At 34.9% G+C, this 20,767-nt stretch overlaps 2 protein-coding genes across 2 annotated transcripts; one reads left to right on the forward strand and one right to left on the reverse strand.

Annotated features, from left to right (window-relative positions):
• Positions 1-5,552: 5,552 nt before the first annotated feature.
• On the forward strand, positions 5,553-16,366 carry LOC110877348 (synaptotagmin-5). Its single transcript, XM_022125492.2, has 13 exons — positions 5,553-5,878; positions 7,347-7,451; positions 7,540-7,590; positions 9,926-10,046; positions 10,148-10,275; positions 10,807-10,908; positions 10,996-11,070; positions 11,239-11,318; positions 11,722-11,872; positions 11,961-12,191; positions 14,608-14,886; positions 14,971-15,084; positions 15,973-16,366. Exons 1-13 carry the CDS (start codon positions 5,774-5,776, stop codon positions 16,123-16,125), a joined length of 1,695 nt encoding a protein of 564 aa, XP_021981184.1. The 5' UTR covers positions 5,553-5,773; the 3' UTR covers positions 16,126-16,366.
• Positions 16,367-16,671: 305 nt separating this feature from the next.
• Positions 16,672-20,486, reverse strand: LOC110877347 (monogalactosyldiacylglycerol synthase 2, chloroplastic). The gene is made up of 8 exons (XM_022125491.2): positions 19,667-20,486; positions 19,043-19,215; positions 18,483-18,644; positions 18,251-18,392; positions 17,811-18,035; positions 17,415-17,477; positions 17,265-17,339; positions 16,672-17,169 (listed from the first exon to the last, which is right to left on the reverse strand). The coding sequence occupies exons 1-8, from the start codon at positions 19,934-19,936 to the stop codon at positions 16,909-16,911; spliced, it is 1,371 nt and encodes a 456-aa protein (XP_021981183.1). The 5' UTR covers positions 19,937-20,486; the 3' UTR covers positions 16,672-16,908.
• Positions 20,487-20,767: the final 281 nt, after the last annotated feature.

Below are 20,767 nucleotides of genomic sequence, written 5' to 3' on the forward strand. Positions count from 1 at the left end.
ATTCTACACATACTAGGTCAAAAGTTGGACAAGGTAGCAATTATGAAACTCGGACCATGTTGTGCTTTTCACATAAAGTTCGGACAAACAAAAATTAAATCCTTCGAGCATTCAACTTTGATGCAACAGTTACGTTCTTACGAACAGGAACCCTAATTCATACACTTGTATAGGAGAAATCAAATCAACAATCAAGCGTTCTATCATATCATGCATCTAAATCATCAGACAATCGATTATACGACTAATCATCATCATATCACAATAATCAGAATCAAATCAATAAACACTGAACATCATATGAAGAACTTAGGGTTTACAAGAATCATAAGAATCAAGAATCAGTGACAACAAACAATCATTAACAATTACCTTGAATTGATTCTAAATAGATTGAAAGATCATGATTGATGCAGAAGACTTGTGCCAATGATGGAGATGATGATTGCTAGAGAAGATCAGAGAATATGCAAGTACGTGTTTTGTTTTTGTGTGGTGATTAGTGAATGATTAGGGTTAAGAATCATTAGGATTTCACTAATTACTCTATGCATCCCTAAGTATCATATTTTACATAAGTACACCATCTCAAAATAATTCACAGTTTCACCACCAAGTTCATACATTTGACAAATCTTTCATAAGTAACACATAACCATGCACAATCACAATACACTTTATTGTATCCAAACGTTACAGTTTCACAGCAGACTAATTGTGCAAGTAAACAACTAAACAAACAATGAACGTGCAATAAATGTGAAAATGGAATCTTGGAAACTCGAGTTGTCACATTATCCCCAACTTGAAAGAAATTTCGTCCCGAAATTTAGCATGCGGTTACTGAGGAAGCTAGGTAAGTTGTGTCGTTTACTGGTTTTCCTGGGGTGTCACAAGTTTTGAGCCTTTACCGGGCATACAAATACTTATCTATACTAATTGCTTAATTTTTCATTTCTTGTGTGAATAGTTGTGACACTTAGGGTTTTTCCTGCACTTTTTTTTATGATGTTACTATGTAAATTTAAAGAACGAGGTTTATATATTATAAGTGTTGTCTATATATATGTGTATGTGTGTGACTATGATGATAAATGTAAATTGAATATTAATGCAAACGAACAATCACGCACTCTCTCGGTCGCGCATTAACTTCTAGCCGCACACCCCTTTAAGTCTTTTGGAATGGGCTTGCACACTCTCATTAAAATGGAAATCCCACACGTTTATCCTGGTCAAATATCAGCCCACATGAAACCCTAAGGAACCGCACAAATCATTTGGGGTGCACACATTCATGTGTGCGGAAATCTTTTGGCACCTATAAATACACGTGCAGCCATTTAATGGGAATGTTGGAAATCATTTGACAGCAGCAATCCCAAGGAACATTCCTCCTGCTCTCTCTCTAACTTTCTCTTTCTAAAAACCCTAGAAACACACCAAAATCTCTCCTTCTTCTTCCTTTATTGGAAATCAACGGCAACATCATCATTATCTTGAAGACCAACTGCATTTCTATCACCGCACACCTCATCTATACTCATCAAATCTCAGGTTATTGTATAGTTAGATACATGCTTCTTCTTTAATGCTAAGTGACTACTTTTGAATATGGGTGATCTTTGAGTATGAATGATAGTATGTTAAGGATATTGTAAAAATTAGAATTTTGAATGATAATTAGTTATTGAATGATTGTACACGGTTTCGTTTGATGGATGATTGTTCTGTTTTAACAAATCATTGGTATTAAAGGGTAGATGTTCCTTATAAAAACTAGGGCTTTGTTGTGCTACCAAAGATTAGATTTTTATGAATATTAATGATGATCCTTGGTTAAGATCTGTTCATAATGCTATGCGATATAGAGTAAAGATCGATGTGATGTATATACATGAATGTTTGATAAGTGATGATTTTTCTAAAAAGCTAGTGCCTTGATGCATGATAGTGAAATAGAACCCTAGATCCATTTTGATAATACATGTGTGGTTAATCCGTTTGTTAAAATGAAGTCTAAATCTATGTTCGATGATCGATGATTATTGTATGATAATGCCGGACTATTGAATCCAAACATTATGTTACAATCTGTGTTTTGATTGATGGAATCACCTTGATGGTTTACTGTTTAAAAAGATACCGCACACCAACAAAAGAGTACAACTTGCCAAGCACATCATACACCAAGGTTTAAGCTAAGCCGCACACCCTTGAGACCGTACACACCAGTGTACAAGCTATGACTGCACAGGGTACAAGGGTGTTAAGCGGATCGCATATTGGGTTGTCCGCACACTTCCAGGTACAACCTCTGATACACACAGTACAATTACTAATTGCATGACCGCACACTGCCTAGAAACCGCACACTAGGCAGTGGGCCGCACACTCTCATTGGGCCGCATACTGATTGGGCCGCACACTCGCCTACTGGACTCAAAGGTTATCAGACCGCACACACGTATACGGACTAGACGACATTGGACCACACACTTATACTTGAACCGCAAACTCATTAATGGGTCATGTTATTGGGCTGTATGTGAACTATTCATCTGTTGGGCTTATTATAAGGATTATCGTATGCCTCGTATGTGATGTGAAAAACTTGTGTGCTACTTGTTAGTTATTTGTACATATACGTGAACTACTTGCATAACAAAAACCTGACTAGTATTGGTAACCATAATAGGACGTGGTTGACCAACTGTTAAAAACAAGTAAATTACCTGCCGAGCAAAACCAAGGTGAGTTCACACACTTTACTAAAAGCATGCGTTTCCGGTGGTTGGGAAACAGAACAAACGACACTTTCCCAGGTTTGGGATTGCTTATTATTCCTGGTTTGGAATATGGTTAATTACTATTTATATTAGATGCAACAAGTATACTAAATGAAACTCTATCACGAAGTCCCTACTTTCTATACCGATTAGTCGTCGGTGCCTAGCGAACGAGTTATTAGTTGATATCGCTATTTAGGTTTCACCAACCTCACACCGTGCCTGGAGAGGATCGGTCGTGAACTAATAGACCTTGGCAAAACGTCAATGATGATAGACATTGACAAACGGGGCAACAACGAAACAACAGGTCGAAAAGTATTCGGTATTACGCAGTTTAGTAGCTTACATATGGGGTAGCTCCCCATGACATGGTATTAATGAGTAACTTAACACAAACACAAGTTTTATGGAATTAAAACTGGACAACTCGTGAACTCGCCAACTTTATGTTGACACCCTACTGCATGCTTTGCAGGTACTTAGTGATGGATCAGGAGCTTGCAGCTGGGGAGTGTAGTGGTCGCTTAAACCCTAGTTGGGTTTCTTTAATAATTACGGACTTGAAACTGATGTTTTAAACTGTTGAACTTATGCTTCCGTTGTTTACTTTATTAACTACTTTTAAACTGCGAACTTTGGACTTTAGTCATTAAACATATTGGTAGTGATAAAAACTATTTATTATTTTATGGTTCAATATGATTGATGGCTTGATCCTGGGCAGTCACACGCCTCGCGGTAGTACTCCGCACTTGGAATTTGAGGGTGTGACAATAGCTCGTTTGGTTCTTACAAATCTAGAACATGCCAAAACAACACGTTCCCAATCCTTACCGACATAAATCCAAGTAAGTAAATATGGCTCAGGGTAACGTCGCCTTCACAAGAGGGGCCTACCACTTTTCGCATTAATAACTTATTTAATTATCTTTCAATAATCCGAGCTTCCAGGACTGTATCCCTGTTGACTCGGACCAATGGTTGAGGGTAGCGTCGCCTTCACAAGAGGGGCATGCCACTATAACTAAGATAATCTCTTAAAAAGCTCAAAGTGCGGAAATCATCAAAGGATACATAAAAGAGGAGTTGGAACCAAGTGGTTCCTTCTTGTCCATTTATTTTTCCTTTCATTTACATTTTTATTTCTAGTTTATCTTTTAAAACTTTCAAAATTTTTATCAAAATTTGGTTAGATTAGACGTTAACGATAAGTCGGTATTAAAAGCTCTTGTGTTCTTGGACAAACTCGGTATCTTACCATCACTATACTACGTCTACGATGGGTGCACTTCCCCTAACTTGTGTAGAGTGATAGTATTGTATCGTGATTTATAAATGTAAAGCTTGATCCACGAATAAAAGATGCTTAAAATATATCTAAAATTTATACCCTGGTCGACCACGTCAACAGTTACTATGTTAAGTGGTGATAATGAAGATGAAGTTATGTTGTATTGGGTTTTTTGTTTTTAATTCAATTAAGGCCCGCTTAAAGGTTAAACAAAGGGTCAAAGTAAAAAAAAAAAAATTAAAATGTAAATGATAAGTCCACACATAGTGTTGTATTGGGCTTTTGTTTTTAATTCAAGCAAGGTACACTAAAAGGTTAAATAAAGGCTTAAGGGTGAAGGGGGTGCACACCTAATAGGTGAGTGCCCTCTCTTACGCCAAACCAATCCCCGTGTGCCACGTCAACTCCCCTCTTAAACTCCCCTAACACCCCCATTTGATGGCGCCACTCCCCTCTTAACTCCCCTTATTTTTTTATTCAAAAAAAAAAAAAAAACAAAGAAAATCTATGATTGGATGGATCCAAGGCTGGCCCACCAAACTTCCCCCCTCCTCCATCGGTGAGTCCATGCCCATCTTCACCCCCGATTCGGGACCCCGCGGGGATGGCGGCGGTGTTCCCGATCGGGGAAATGGTTCACCGATCACCTCACCGATTGCGCCCCGTTCACCCTAAAGTAAAAAAAAAAAAAATTAAAATGTAAATGACAAGTGAACGACATAGTAGACAAGCTTAAAAAATATATTTTGTTTAGTATGTAGTTTATTAATGTTTTAATAAGCTTTTTCTTTTTAATATATTTGAATAATGTTTTTTTTTATATATAGGCATGTACTTTACTAAACCATTTTTATAAAAGCTTAAAATATAAAATGTAAATCCATTAAATACCAACTAAATTAATGTAAAAAGAAATTGACAATCGTTTTTTGTGTTTGTAATACGTGTATTGTTAAAATTAGCCAAAAACCAAATTTGATTTGGATCCCCACAAAATATGTTCACACCCCTGAATGCATAGTAAAAAAAAATCTCCGTTCTATGAATGTACGCTAAAAAAATGATACCCCTAAACTTTTTTTCTAGATCCATCACTGGATGGATTCCTATACGTAGCAAACGCATTGAAGTTATTCATCGCTTTTGAAGAGAAATCGAACCGAACCGGTTGAACTATAGGTTGTGAAAAAATATAGTTTGGTTGTTGCCCACCATACATAAAGGGTGCGTAGGTTGGTGTGGTATATACGAGTCACCACCATAAATCCCACCTCAGCTCGAACCGACGCCTTGTTTGCTAGAACGGACACCTTAGGATTTTTTTTATGAATCCATTGAAATGAGGGTGGATTAGAGTGAAATGGTTTGGTTTGGTTTGGTTTGAATTTGGGGTGAATACGACGACGTGTGTGATTTAAAATGGAAGTGGAAGATAAATATATAGATTTAAAAATTAATTTTTTAATAACGGTCATAGTGGTGGCATTGCCAAAATAGTCTCTAGAAACTGTCACGTTTTCTCTCTCACACACAACCACCAAAACACCTACCAAAAAATCAAGCAAAATGCCAAAATTCTAGCGAACAAAACTTTATCTTCGGATACTACTGCACTGCAGTGCTCTGCTAGGAAATAAACTGTTTGTAATTCGGTGTTTCATCCAACATCCGTACTGTTTTCGTTCGAAGAATGGCGTTCGTTACAGGATTAATATCCGGCGTTATAGTTGGAATTGGATTGATTGTTGTGTTCGTTCGGTCTGAAAATGCTCGATCTAAGAGTCGCTCTGCACTTGTAAGTTTGATTTGGTTCAGCTTTGTAATTTGTTTGTGTTTGTAACGTAGAGAGTTGAATTGAAACTCAAATAGTTGAATGTTGATATAGTGTTCGTTTGTATTATAAAGTTTGCAATTGTTTGTTTGTAGATTTGCATAGCTTAGAATTATTAGGTTAGTGTACCTAGCTTTATGTCACAGAGTTGAGTAGTTCTGAGCTTTAACACACTAGAATTCTTGTTTATCCTGCTGTAAATGACTCTCTTTTAGTTTATGTTAGTGCTTAACTGTTTGGGTTCCACGTTTGTATATCTATTCAATTAAATAATATTTATTGTGGTTATTTTCTCTTTCTTGCACTCACAAAATATGAGGAAAGATGGATGAAATGTTAATCAGTTTGGTTTCGTTTATTCTGGTTATTCGGTCTGGTTTATTCAGTTTTAGATTCTGTTAGTTTATAACCGAAAACCAAACAGAACCGACAGGGCCGGCTCAACCATTTTGGTGGCCTAAAGCGAATTAAAAACTCAAGGCCTCTTTTCCAAAAAAAAAAAAAAAAAAAAAAAAAAAAAAACTATTTGAGAAAAACCCTCCTTTACCCGGCCTTGGGACCGACAAAATAAACTTAAAGGTTTATTATTGCCGAAGTTAATTTAATTTTTTTTGTTTTTTTATATGTATAAAGATAAGTTCAGCCCAACCATATATCATATATAATTTTCTTTTAAGTTAGAGACCCTATTGATTTGGAGGCCTAAAGCCCAAGCCTCAAAATACTTGGGCTTGGGCCGGCCCTGAGAACCGAACACCTCTAAAACCCAAGCGATTCAACACAATCAAGTAATTAGTAGTTACGAACTCCAAACATTTGGTCCATCACCATAGTTGTCAATAGCGATGGCTACGCTCGCTGTAGCGAATAGCGTAGCGTATAGGTCTTGTCTTGCTATAGCCTCTGTAGCGATAGATAGCGACCTTTAATTTTTTTTTATATAAATAACAATTAAATATAGCTATAAAATAGTTGGATTTAGGTTTTTGTTAAATATACATGTAAAATAGCGTATATACAAGAGTATTTTGATATAATATACATATAATTTTTTTCTAGCGTATCGCTATTTATAAAATAGCGCCGCTATGTAACGCTATTCGCTATGTAGCATATAGGTACCTTATCGCTATTTGTCGCTATTCTTCACTAACAACTATGTCCATCACATTTAACTAAGCTTTGACACACTAAAATCCTTGTTTATTTTGGCGTAAAAGGACTCTGTTTGCGTTTATCTTATTGCTGAATTGTACGCAACGGATACTTAGGGTGCTGAAAACTCATAGTTTGCACTAAAGTAATTAGAGATGAAATGCATAAACTAAACAGTTATGTTAACACAAGAACACACACACACACACAATATATATATATATATATAACTTCCTTCATATGTATAACTAATTCTGGGCTAAAATATCTGATAAAGGCGGTGACGATTGCGAGTCTTGCAAGAATGACTGTTGAAGATTCAAAGAAGTTGCTGGGCCCAGAATTCTACCCTTCTTGGGTTGTTTTCTCAAAGAGACAGAAGTTGAGTTTTATTTATTCTTCCTGCTTATTTACTCTATGTCAATGCTGTATCTATTTCCGGAGACTGATTGTATTGTTTGATATTTCAGTTGAATTGGCTTAATGCTCATCTTTGTAAGATCTGGCCCTATGTTGATCAGGTCAGTTTCGCAAGTGTTGATTTCTTCTTTGTTGTACAGTACGTCTAATTTAAGTAATCGAAATGAAATAATCAACTGTCAAATGACATGAGGACATTGGAGCTTTATTAACTTTTTTTTTTTTTTTTTTTTTTTTTTTTTTTTTTTTTGTAACGGGTTCAGGTTCTATGGGTTCAATTTTGTAACACCTTTGAGTACTAAGACTAACTGCCGTTAATTTTTTTGTTAATTCAGTGTAAAATGACTAAACTACCCTTATATAATTAGAGGGACCATTTATATAATATTCTATATAATAGAGGAAACAACTAAAACACCACTACATTGGATTCTCTATGATAGAAAAGTTTTACAGAAAACTAAAGTACACCTGTATATCTAGAGGCTCATATTCAACCCTCTACATTTTATCCAGAGTGTATAAAAGAGAGAAAATGATAAAATAATTGTTTGTGCGTAAGATAAAGAATCAAAGATAGAGATGGAGAGTTGGATGTTGGAGGTTTTTAAAAATTAAACAAAATTTTGATAAAAGTGTGTTTTTAGTTATATTGTAAAGACGGAGACGGAGGATTGAATGTGTATCAGGGGCGGACTTAAGTCTTCCCTAGGGTGGGCGGGCGCACCCCCGGGAAAAAAAAAAATTAGTGCTAAGTTCCGTCGAAAATCCCGTCCGCACCCCTTGAAATTTTTCGTCCGCACCCCTTGGATTTTTTTGTCCGTACCCCACAGGTAAAAAGTGTTATCAATTTATATTTTAAAATTGTTTTTAGTAAACTCTTATTTTTTTTAAAAACACTACCTAAATTATATAACTTTTAATACCTAAATAACTAAACTCAAACACCCAACATCTTTAACTAGCCCACTACTAAGTCTTAGCCCAATAAACAAACCCAACAAATCAACAATATTTCAAACTAAAATAAAATAAATAAGCCCAAAACCCTTACATATTCTCTCCTGCTTTCTATCATCACTGCTTTCTAGTGTTTGAATACTTGATACATTATGTAATATGTTATGGAGCCATGAACTTATAGATCAATTTGTTTGTGATAGCCAGTAGGAACCATGAGTAGGGACGTTATGGCGCGATTTCTCAAGAGAAAAATTGATACATCTTCCGAATTCGTTGATGTGGATACTCTTCCTTCGGATCCTTATAATCGCAAGCCGATTGAATCATATAACGTGAATCAACGAGATGAGATTAGAAGGGCATATCTACTAAGAGGACCATATCAACCATTTAGTTTGATGTTATTTTGTTTTACATGACCCGACCCGACTCGAACCGACCCGATACGAACCAATATTTTTACTTATATATCTTGGGGCCTAAAATTTTTAAAAATGTTCCGCACCCCCATGAAAAATTTCCTGGGTCCGCCACTGATGTGTATGCTAACTGTTTTAAGGATCTAAGATAAAGGGTAAAATTAGGGCATACAAGTAATTTCACTCTACTCTTTGATAATCAATTTTGTTGCATATGTTTTAAAGCTGATTATTATTAGACCCTGAACAATAAGCTAATCGTAAGCAGTAGTTTATCGTTGTGTAGTGGCTGTGTATAATTTGTATGTGCATTTCGAAAGTAATGCTGAATATGTAGAACTAAATAATCAACTGTAATAAAACATGGTGCTGAAATGAGTGTTTTGGTGCAACTTGTTCCGCTTGAAGTTGTAAAAATCAGTTTTTCATATTATTTGAGTTTTCGGAACGAGTAAACTGCCATTTTGGTCCATGAGGTTTGGTCACTTTTGCCACTTTAGTCCAAAACTCAAACCTTTTGCATCTGGGTCCCTGTGGTTTCAGTGTTATTGCCATTTTGGCCCAAAAATGAAATCAGGTCATATTTGTCTTATAAAATCTTGCAATTTTGTCTTTTTTCTCATGGGCAAATCAGGTCATATTTGTCTTATAAAATCTGGTATTTATTTATAAAAAAACAAATGACCATTTTGCCCCTAAGGGAAAGGACAAAATAGCATGATTTTATAAGACAAATATGACCTGATTTCATTTTTGGACCAGAATGGCAAGAAAACTAAAACCACAGGGACCCAGATGCAAAAGGTTTGAGTTTTGGACTAAAGTGGCAAAAGTGAACAAACCACAGGGACCAAAATGGCAGTTTACTCTTTCGGAAAATAGTGATTATTAACCAAGTAATCAAGAAAAGAAGGATGAAACTAGAGTATACAAGTAATTTCTACTCTACCCTTTTGACAAAAAAAAAATTTCAACCGGTACGAAACTATTATTCCAAATCTATTATTTGGCATCCTGCTTATTATGTGATTTTGGAATTTGGATTGTTGAGTAGGCAGCATCTGAAGTTATAAAGGCCAGCATGGAGCCAGTTCTTGAGCGATATAGACCAATAGTATTGTCTTCTTTGACATTTTCCAAGTTTACTCTTGGCACAGTTGCGCCACAATTTACAGGTGATCAGGCTAAATGGGTTCTTACCATTTTCCTCTATTCTTTCATTTGTTTTCATGCTTTAAGGTGAAGATTTCACATTATTGTCGTTTGTGTTGTTTAGGAGTTACTATCATTGAAGGCGAAGGTGAGGGTGATGGCATAACTATGGAGTTAGAGATGGATTGGGACGGGAACCCGAGTATAATACTTGATATCCAGACCCGACTTGGAGTTGGATTGCCTGTGCAGGTAATTCCGTTTGGGTACCTGTCTTTTGCTATTATTAGATAATAAATAATATAGTAAAGTACACAGATGGTCCCTATGGTTTACCAAAAATTTGGATTTGGTCCATAGTTTTCCAAAAGTACACAGATCGTCCCTACGGTTTGCATGTTGTAACACATTTAGTCCCTATCCAACAAATCTAAAGGTTTTAGCATGTCCAAGTTAGGGACTAAATGTGTTACAAAGTGCAAACCACAGGGACCATGCATGTACTTTTGGAAAAAGAACTGAGGACTAAATCCAAACTTTTGGTAAACCACAGGGACCATCCGTGTACATTACTAACTAGCTTTAACTAACAAATACAAAAATACATATTTATTTTCATCCACGAAGAATCAATGTCGATAGCGAGACATTATTAAAAGGTGTGTTTGGATGTGGCTAGTAAACACAATTAACGTAATTTGAGTCGTAAAAATAATCAGATTTACATTTTTTTTAGCAAAGATTGATTATATTCATGATCTTTTTTTTCCTTTTTTTGTATAGGTGAAGAATATTGCATTTACTGGCGTTTTTAGGTTGATATTTAAGCCTCTAGTTCCCGAGTTTCCTTGTTTTGGAGCCGTATCGTTTTCTTTGAGACACAAGGTACGTTTTCTTTCTTCTGTAGTCTTTTAGTTTGGCTATACATTCATTGGCTAGAATAAAAGTTCTTTATTCTTCTAAATTATACAGAAAAACTTGGATTTCAAACTAAAAGTAGTTGGTGGTGACATTTCAACTATTCCTGGTGTTGCTGATGCCCTTGAGGTATGAAAATATTTTATTTTTCTTTGCTCTATTCATTTTGTTACTTATAAAAGTGGAACGGGTCAAACAGATTGAAATTTGACCAAAGTCTGTTAATGTGTACAACCTCCTAAATCTTTTCAACGCGAACCTGTATTTGCATTCTCTTAAGTTTTCTTGTTTACACAGAGTACTATACGTGATGCCATTGAGGATTCGATCACCTGGCCCGTTCGAAAAGTAATTCCCATTTTGCCTGGAGATTACAGGTACATCTTCAATCAATATTATTGGTGGGTCGATATGGTTACGGGTCAAATGGGTCAAAAATCCTCAAAAATGTAATTGTAGTGCATACAACCTTTTAAATTATTTGATCCAAATAATTATATCTGTATTCTTTTTTGGCACACTATTTATCAGTAAAAAATGAAAAATTCGGACAATAAGTGTTTTACGTGATTCCATTGGTTATCAGGGAACTGGTGGGCCCCATTAGTTTTCCTTCTCATGGTTATCAAAAAGAATGACAATATGACATTTAGTACCTATTTCTAATTTTCTCCTCATTTATGCTATCTATTGAAAAAGTTAATTAAAAGTATAATTGTATAAAAACAAATATATGTTGAGATTATCTGATCTATGCGGTTTGAATCGTTTAATCAATAGCGACCTTGAACTAAAGCCTGTGGGAACACTCGAGGTGAAACTCGTACAAGCTCAAGGTTTAAAAAACAAAGACATTATTGGGAAATCCGATCCTTTCGCTGAGCTATACATACGTCCCTTACGTAATAGAATGCAAACTAGTAAAGTTATCGTAAGTAGTCATCTCTTTCGTATAACTTTCACTCCTTCATTAGATACGTAAACACTCCTCGTTTATTTATTTGTTATATTATCTTCAGAACAACGACTTGAATCCAATTTGGAACGAACATTTTGAGTTTGTGGTCGAAGATGTTTCGACACAACACTTGACGGTAAAAATATTCGATGATGAAGGGCTTCAAGCAGCTGAGCTCCTTGGATGTGCTCAAGTGCAGTTGAGTCAACTTGAGCCTGGTAAAGTCAAGGATGTTTGGATAAAATTGGTAAAAGATTTGGATCTTCAGAGGGACAATAAAGATCGGGGGAAGGTAACTCTTGATTCCTGTTGGTAAAAAAGTAGGTGTAAACGAGCCGAGCTGAGCCAAGCTCGATCATGTTTTTTTTTGTAGCTCGAGCCGACTGTTTTGAGATCGAGCTCGGCTGGAAAGTAAAACCCAAGAGCTTAAGTTCGGCTTGGCTCGGCACGAGGTAAGTTGAGAACAATTTTAAACGAGCTAAAAACTCTCCTCGAACTCGCTTCGATAGCTTAAACAAGCCAAAGCTCGGCTCGCCAATGTTAAATAGTATGTATATTATATATAAGAAAAATAGTATAAAATTTGTTTGGGTTCACGGGCCTAAAGGAGCTTTGTATGTAAAGCTCGAGCTCGATAAACTAAACGAGTCATATTTCAGCCTTGACCTCGGGCTCTGGCTTGTTCAAGCTTTTTACCGATCCGATTCTGAGTTGCTCTTAAGCTAAAGAAAGTTTATGGTTTTTTTATATCTTTTTTTAGAAAAAAAAAAGTAGAATTACTATATGTATTTTGGATATTGTTTTGGTAAATAAAATACTATTCTATGAACTTAAATGGTTTGTTTCGATAATTATTTCTGTTTTCTCCTAATTTCTATCGGAAAATACAAAAATCATAGAGCTTCATTAACTTTTTGCCTAGGCATCCCACATTTATCTTTTACACTAAAACTTAATTTAATTTAAATATTAATTTTTAATTCCTAGAATATAGGAATATACATGTTAAAGCTTTATATAATCTCTATCCCTGTCTCTTCTATCTCTATACTAGATTAGAACCTCTTGTATTACACGGGTTGAATAAATGTAATTTTATATGTTAAATAATAAAAGTTATATCTTTTTGCACCCTGTATATTGTACGGGTTAAATAAATGTAATTTTATATATCAAATAATAAAAAAAGTTATATCTTTAAAAACCATGTGTATTACACAGATTAAATAAATGTAATTTTGTATACTAAATACTAAAAACGTCGTATCTTTCAAAAACCCGTGTATAATCGGGTTGAATAAATCTACCAAATAATAAAAAAAATATATCATTAAAAACCCCGTATATTACACGTGTTGAATAGATCAAAAAAAGAGTTATATCTTTAAAAACCATGTGTATTACACATATTAAATAAATGTAAGTTTGTATATTAAATACTAAAAACGTCGTATCTTTAAAAACCCATGTATAGTCGGGTTGAAAAATCTACCAAATAATAAAAAAAATTATATCCTAAATAAATGTAATTTTGTATATTAAATACTAAAAACGTCGTATCTTTAAAAAACCCATGTATAGTCGGGTTGAAAAATCTACCAAATAATAAAAAAAAAATTATATCCTTAAAAACCCCGCGTTGTACACGAGTTGAATAAACATAATTTTGTATACCAATAATAAAAAACGTTATATTTTTAATAAATTAGGATAACATTTAATATTTATTTATTATTTATATATTTAATATAAGATAAGGAGATAAGAGAGGTATTTGTTTTAAAAATATATTAAATTAACAATTTAGATTTGAGGATAATATTTTATTAAAGTATGATAAGATTTAATATTAATTTATTATTTATTTATTTAGATAAATATAGATTTAAGGATACCTTCAATGAATGACACGTGTCCAAAAGTTGGTTTCTTTTATTATATTAGTTAGATTAGATTATTTATTTATTTATTTATTTTACCTTATAAATAAAAATTTTAAGGGGACACATCTCACAATTCTAAGCAGCCAAACCGTATATCCATTTAACTTACACATGGATCCTTACCTCTTTCAAATTTACCCGATTTGTTTTTCAATATTACATTTAATACTTTCATTATTTCGTTTTTATCAACCTTGCGCGTTTTCATTATTTACACTTACCGTTTTATAATAAAACTTTAATTCACCGTTATGATCTCTCACATATTTAAAATTACAAAATGAAAAAGTAAAACCAATTTTTACTAATTCAAGCCGTGTACTACAGGAGAATCTAACCTAGTTGGCAATAAAGAAAGCCACTTATTGTTCCTAGTTCAAGAAAAAAACCGAATAACATTAGAAATCAGTATGTTGTTTTATTGAACGAGCAAATATTAGGAGTAAACTGGAGTTTTACACCTTGTGGTTGACACCCACTGACACGTTTACACCCTGTTTTCAAATTTCGTCAACTTTACACCCCGTCGTTTCCAGAATGAATCAATGTTCGACCCTGCACCTTAACGACGTTAAATTGCAACGTTACTCACTAACAGTGCAGGGGGTAAACGGACATTTCCCCTCGTTTTTACTTAACCCTCTCAATTACCCACCCTACCTTTTCTTAACCCTCTCTTCGAAAAATCATTTTAATGTTTTTTAAGGTGAGCTAAAATTGCATGATCTGTTTATAAATGACAAGTGATACATGTCTGTCTTGTAGGTACACTTGGAACTACTGTATTGCCCATACGGCATGGATAACACGTTCACGAACCCGTTTACTTCCGACTTCTCCATGACATCTCTAGAAAAGGTTCTTCAAACCGGAGAAACCGAAGATGGCGATTTAGTAAATAAGAAAAGAACCGTAATTATACGAGGAGTGCTTTCCGTCACTGTGACATCTGCCGAAGATTTACCATCTACAGATCTTTTGGGAAAGACTGATCCTTTTGTTGTGCTCACTATGAAGAAAACCGGGATGAAAAACAGTACCAGGGTACTTTTGTTTACCTTTTTAATGGTTCACTTGTGAATTATGTCGTATTTGTCTTTTATAAAGATTTTGTTTACGTGTTTGCAGGTTGTGAACGAGAATTTGAACCCGGTTTGGAATCAGACTTTCGACTTTGTTGTGGAGGATGGGTTGCATGATATGCTCGTTGTTGAAGTATATGATCATGATACATTTGGGAAGGTACATGCGTGTAACGAATATTTCTTTTAGTAAAGTACACGGATGGTCCCTGCAGTTTACCAAAATTTCGGATTTCGTTCCTAGCTTTCCAAAAGTACGGACGGTCCTCAGCCAACAAATCTAAAGGTTTTAGCAAGACCAAGTTACGAACTAAATGTGTTACAAAGCGTAAACCACAGGGACCATCCATGTACTTTTGGAAACGTTGGGGACTAAATGGGTTACCAAGTGCAAACTACAAGGACCATCTGTGTACTTTTAGAAAGCTAGGGACCAGGTCCAAAATTTTGGTAAACCACAGGGACCATTCGTGTACTTTACTCTATTTTTTCTTTGCTCAAAAATAGTTTTTTTTTATAATGATTGTTAAAGGTGGCAATTTTGACCCATTTGGGCTGTCATATAAATGGGTCAAATAAAAAAGATTCGCTAATTGGGAAATGGGTCGAAAGTCGCTCAAAGAGTATTTCTAATACATACAACCTCCTAAATTCTCTTTATTTGAAAAATTAAATTAGTAATTTATTAGGGATAATATATATACTTTGAATGATATTTAACACACTAGTTGTGTATAAAAAAGCTTAAATGACTAAAGTTTTTCAGGCCATTCTTGATAAACTGAAAAATAAGTGGGTAAATTGCCAAAATTGTCCATTCTTTAAAAAACTGAAAAATAAATGGGTAAATTGTTGCCAAAATCATCCCTGAATTAACCATACATTTTAACTGGGAATGGTGACTAAATCAAAACGTTAGTGTCTAGATACACTTTTTTTTTAAATTTTGGATGTAACAGACCAATCAGCCCAAACCTCAGGACGATTTTGGCATTTTACTTTATCATGCTTATTTTGGAGAATGTGATACCTGTTTGTTTATATGCAGGAATACATAGGAAGATGTATTTTGACACTAACTAAGGTCATACTCGAAGGAGAATACAGCGACTGTTTTCCACTCGAAGGTGCTAAATCCGGGAAACTCAATTTGACCCTTAAGTGGATGCATCAACCAATTTACCGCGATTCTGAGAATTGAACACCACACGAACTCATGATCCTCAAAAGGGTTGTCGAATATTGAGGTACACATGACCCGTACATAATCTTTGTGAAAATTATGGTAACAACATAGGTGTTATTGACTTGGATATTGAAGACAATAAGTGAATACGTTTGTTGAGCTGTAGGATTTGGTTTTGTATTCTCTTCCTTTATAACTTCTGCGGTTTTTGTTTTCAGTCATTTAAAACCGATGGAACACATTTTCATCTTCTTCAGTCTTTACCTTTGTCATGATGGCTGTTCTGGACCCTTCAAACATCTTGACCCATGCATACGAAAATGGATAATTCGGTTGTATACTTGTATTTTACTGATAGCAGGTAAGAGAAAAAATACATATATAGGAAACGGGTCAAACATGTTAAATAAGTCTTGATGGCATTATTTTTATAGAAATTTTTGGGTATATACGTTTTCGACCCCCCCCCCCGGGTCATTCGGATCAAGGTTCGCCACTGCTTGAAACGCCCCCAAATCGAGTTCGTATATTTTATCATCAATGAGACCTACAAAATAAGAATGAAAAGGAACAACTTTTTAAGCTTTCAATTCCAAATCAGTTATCTAGATAAGCCCATCAGTGATCAAGGATCAAACAAGATTCATTTTGACATTTGTACAACTACAAACAAAACTAAAAGGTGTGACACCAACTTCTTCAAGTTCTAAAACACCCTACTTAATCCATAACCACAAAAACTTACAACTTGCCACACTCAAAAAAGCTTTTCTCCAATCTCAAAGAATGTACATCTTGCTACATTAAGTTCGAAAACGATGATGTTAAAGCATACGGCATGTCAGTGAGGGGCCCACGTTGACCCGCCAAGTCATGGATGTCCCTAACAATGTCAAACACCGCCTCCGGTTGAGCCAACTTGAGCGCATTTTCAGACATTTTCTTGAGCTCGTCTGTGTTGGTGCTGAACCATCCGGCCACTATCTGCGCCGTCTCTTTTGGGCTACGGGTGAAGACACCCGCACCATTGTCCACTACGTATGGGACGTTTCCTTTTTCCTGTTGGTTCAAAATGAAGCAAAGTTAATAACAAGTTCTTGCACAATATGTATATAAGAAAATTGTTAAAAATGAAGTGGTAGTGTTTTACATACTTGTCCAGGAATGTAGTCGTTGAGGATGATCGGAAGCCCTCTAATCAACGCCTCTGCAATCGTACCGGGCCCCGCCTACAATAACCAAAATAAATAATTAAAATCATGAATACTTGCATGTTTAAAATCTTATACGCGAATATATTGTACCTTGGTTATAATGCAGTCACAAGCACCCATCCATTTCTGCATCTGTGTCTCAAATCCTCTAACCTGTAGTAAAATATCATGATTTTAGAAGTTAAAATTTCTAACCATTTACTTATGAATTGTGGCTTAAGGTCATGTTTTATCACTAACAGGTCAAACAGTTAAAATTAAAAAAGAATAACTAGAATGCGTCGAGTGAAACGGGTCAAAAGTAGCCCAAAGGGTATATTTAGTGCTTAAAATGTTCCAACTCATTCTATTCAAAAACTTTACTATTCAAGCAATATATCGTCTAATCATATTTGACACGCTTATTATTTATTAAAAAAAACATTTAAATAATTTCAAACAAAAAGCGTTTTGGTTTCAAAAGAAATGAATATAACTTTTTTTTACCTTAACGGGGATCTTCCACTCTAAAGACTCGAGCGAAGAAGCTAAAGATTTGTTTCGACCACATATTATCACCATTTGTCCTAATATCTTCCCCGTTTCTTTATCGACTAAAGATTCAGCAAGAGCCTTTGCGGTTTTCTTCACCGGGCCCATTCCTTCACCACCTCCCATCAACAATACCGCAGGTAGTATCGGATCCAGTTCTAGCTCTACTCGTAAGTCATCCTGTAAAAAGACCATTTTACCCCCAAGAAAACCAAACTACCATGATAACGAAAACAGTTACCAAGTCGAAATGAAAGTGCTGACATGGTGGTGACATGTTTGTAAATGTTGACTTTGACTTTTTTTATGTGACAAAGGCACATAATTAGAATAGACCAAAGTTGGTTACGTTTTTAAGCGATTAACGATAAGAAAACTACGGAAAAAGTGGTAACCTTGTTGAGAACAGCACGCGCAAACGAGGGTCGAACGGGCAATCCAAAAACGCGTACTTGGTTTGGTTCTAAGCGGTCTAATAACGCCCTCTTTGACACCTCTTCTGAAGGACAGTAGCATCTTTTGACACCCGGGTGAAACCTTTACACAACAGAAATTTGTATACATTAAGGAAGATCTAATACTATAATTAGGACCAATGATAAGGCATATGTATGTATGTCTTTTTACCATGTTCGGTGGCACGTATTAAGATCTGTAATAACGGTCACAAAAATGACTTTCTTTTGTAAGCCTTGCCACTTAAGAACCCATAACGGAATGTGTTGCATAAGAGGATGAACGCTTATGATAATGTCGGGTTTGTACTCCATTAAACCCGCCTCAACCTCCCTGCAATTCAAGATTTGACACAAACATTATTATATAAGTTAATGGATCGGGTCGAAAGGGGTTGATTTTTTGTACGCGTCAAAATGGGTCACATTGGCTCGTTGACCCGCCAACATTTTTTATCCATATTTTCGTATTTTTAAAATTAATTAACGTGTTATATATGATTAAAAATATTGTATTTTTATAACATCAATCTAAATTAAATAAAAAAACGGTTTAGGAGGTTTTGTGCATTTGACTTTTGACCCGTTTGACATGTAGCCCGTTCACATTATAATGACATTGTGCTAAAGAATCATCTTCATCGAACAAACGGGGTAATTAAGATAATTAAGGTTACTAAAATGTTTTAAAACATCCAAGAATATAGTCACAGAACGAGGCTAAATATATACTTGGCATAGAATGCAGCAATTGCAGCAAGATAAACACCATGTATCCATCGGGGAGACGTGCCATGAAACGCGACATTCCAAAGCTGGACGTGTTTAACCATGAACTTGTACTGATTTTCCATATCGTTTAATGGCCAACCCGTGTATTCCTTCCAAACGTCCTTAACAAATATCTACAAAAATCCACCAAATATACAACTGATGTTATTATTGTTATTGTCCTGTTTTTGTTGAAATTGCAAAAAAAAAAAAAAAAAAAAAAAAAAAAAAAAAAATCATCATTTTTCTTGATTAATTACTTTCCAACCCAAAACTATACCACTTTCATATTGAGTCATTCTACTATTTTAGCTATACTTGTAGTTTTGATGCAAAAGGACCGTCGAAAATCGCCCAAAAATGTTGACCGGGTCAGAATCATCAGGAGAGAGAAAAAGAAAGACGGTTATGCTGTTACGCAACTGTCTTATGTGTCACAAAGGTAAAGTAACAGGTACAAATATTTATACGGTTCTCAAGTTACATACAAATCTTGACATAATTAACCAATTATTTGTTTATTGTTAGAAGCAAAAACTTATGAATAAAAGAGATATGTGCCTATGGATTGAAAGAAACGTGTACCTTGTATTCATCACCAAATTCCATCTTGAAGGCATCCCGGATCGCCTCAGCGGAAGCGCGATGACCGCCGCCAGTATCACTCATCAAAATAAGCACATTCTTGGTTCTATCAGCACCAATCTGCACCATTTCCATAGTATCATCCTCATCATGAATCTCATACCTCAATCTTTTCTCACCATTACTACCACCACCACCAAAACCATACACTCCCACCCTTTCGAAAACTGCCTTTAACGAACTCTTCGGTGGCGCCACCATGATCACCATCTTCACCACCACCACCAATATATATATACAACTTTCTATGTATGTATCTTTATTCAATAATTTAACAAACCCTTACCAGAATTTAAATTTCAAGACACACCCAGAAAGGAAAACTTAAAAAGATTGATCAATCACCTATAGATACAGTTTTCTGTATGTATCTTTATTCAATGATTTAACAAACCCTTATCAGAATTTAAATTTCAAGACACACCCAGAAAGGAAAACTTAAAAAGATTGATCAATCGCCTATAGATACAGCTTTCTGTATGTATCTTTATTCAATAATTTAACAAACCCTTATCAGAATTTAAATTTCAAGACAGACCCAGAAAGGAAAACTTATAAAGATTGATCAATCGCCTATAGATACAACTTTCTGTATGTATCTTTATTCAATAATTTAACAAACCCTTATCAGATTTTGCATTTCAAGAAATACCCAGAAAGGAAAACTTAAAAAGATTAAATTTTTATATGATTTGACAAATGGGTTTCTTCAAAGAAAGATTAATTTCAAGAAAGAAGCAACATATAAAGAATTTATGTGTGACAGATAACATGGGTCAGTTTTCAGTTGAAATAGATGTGAGAGAAATGGTTTTATGCTGGAATGATACCATTTGTCATTGATTGCAACCAATGGTGGCAGATTTTAAGATATTTTGTTGTAAATTGACAGCCGTACGATTAAGGTTTCAATGTTGGAATGTTCTAGTGTAGATTCGGATCTTTCTAAAAAATTGTACTTATTATTTTGTTTTAGTTATTTTAATGATTTCTTTGATGATGTAAGCAATAGTTTGAAACGAATAAGAATCATGGTTTGTG

Source organism: Helianthus annuus, chromosome 9, assembly GCF_002127325.2.
Source record: "Helianthus annuus cultivar XRQ/B chromosome 9, HanXRQr2.0-SUNRISE, whole genome shotgun sequence".
In the NCBI taxonomy this organism is placed as follows: Eukaryota; Viridiplantae; Streptophyta; class Magnoliopsida; order Asterales; family Asteraceae; genus Helianthus; species Helianthus annuus.

Excerpts from the sequence above, each read along its gene's own strand:
- LOC110877348 (XM_022125492.2), top strand. The coding sequence starts at position 5,774 with ATGGCGTTCGTTACAGGATTAATATCCGGCGTTATAGTTGGAATTGGA. Across the intron at positions 5,879-7,346 it reads CTAAGAGTCGCTCTGCACTT|GCGGTGACGATTGCGAGTCT; the intron begins GTAAGTTTGATT and ends TATCTGATAAAG. Across the intron at positions 11,319-11,721 it reads ATTTTGCCTGGAGATTACAG|CGACCTTGAACTAAAGCCTG; the intron begins GTACATCTTCAA and ends TTTAATCAATAG.
- LOC110877347 (XM_022125491.2), bottom strand. The coding sequence starts at position 19,936 with ATGGTGATCATGGTGGCGCCACCGAAGAGTTCGTTAAAGGCAGTTTTC. Across the intron at positions 17,478-17,810 it reads AGTGGAAGATCCCCGTTAAG|GTTAGAGGATTTGAGACACA; the intron begins GTAAAAAAAAGT and ends ATTTTACTACAG. Across the intron at positions 17,170-17,264 it reads ACGACTACATTCCTGGACAA|GAAAAAGGAAACGTCCCATA; the intron begins GTATGTAAAACA and ends TTGAACCAACAG.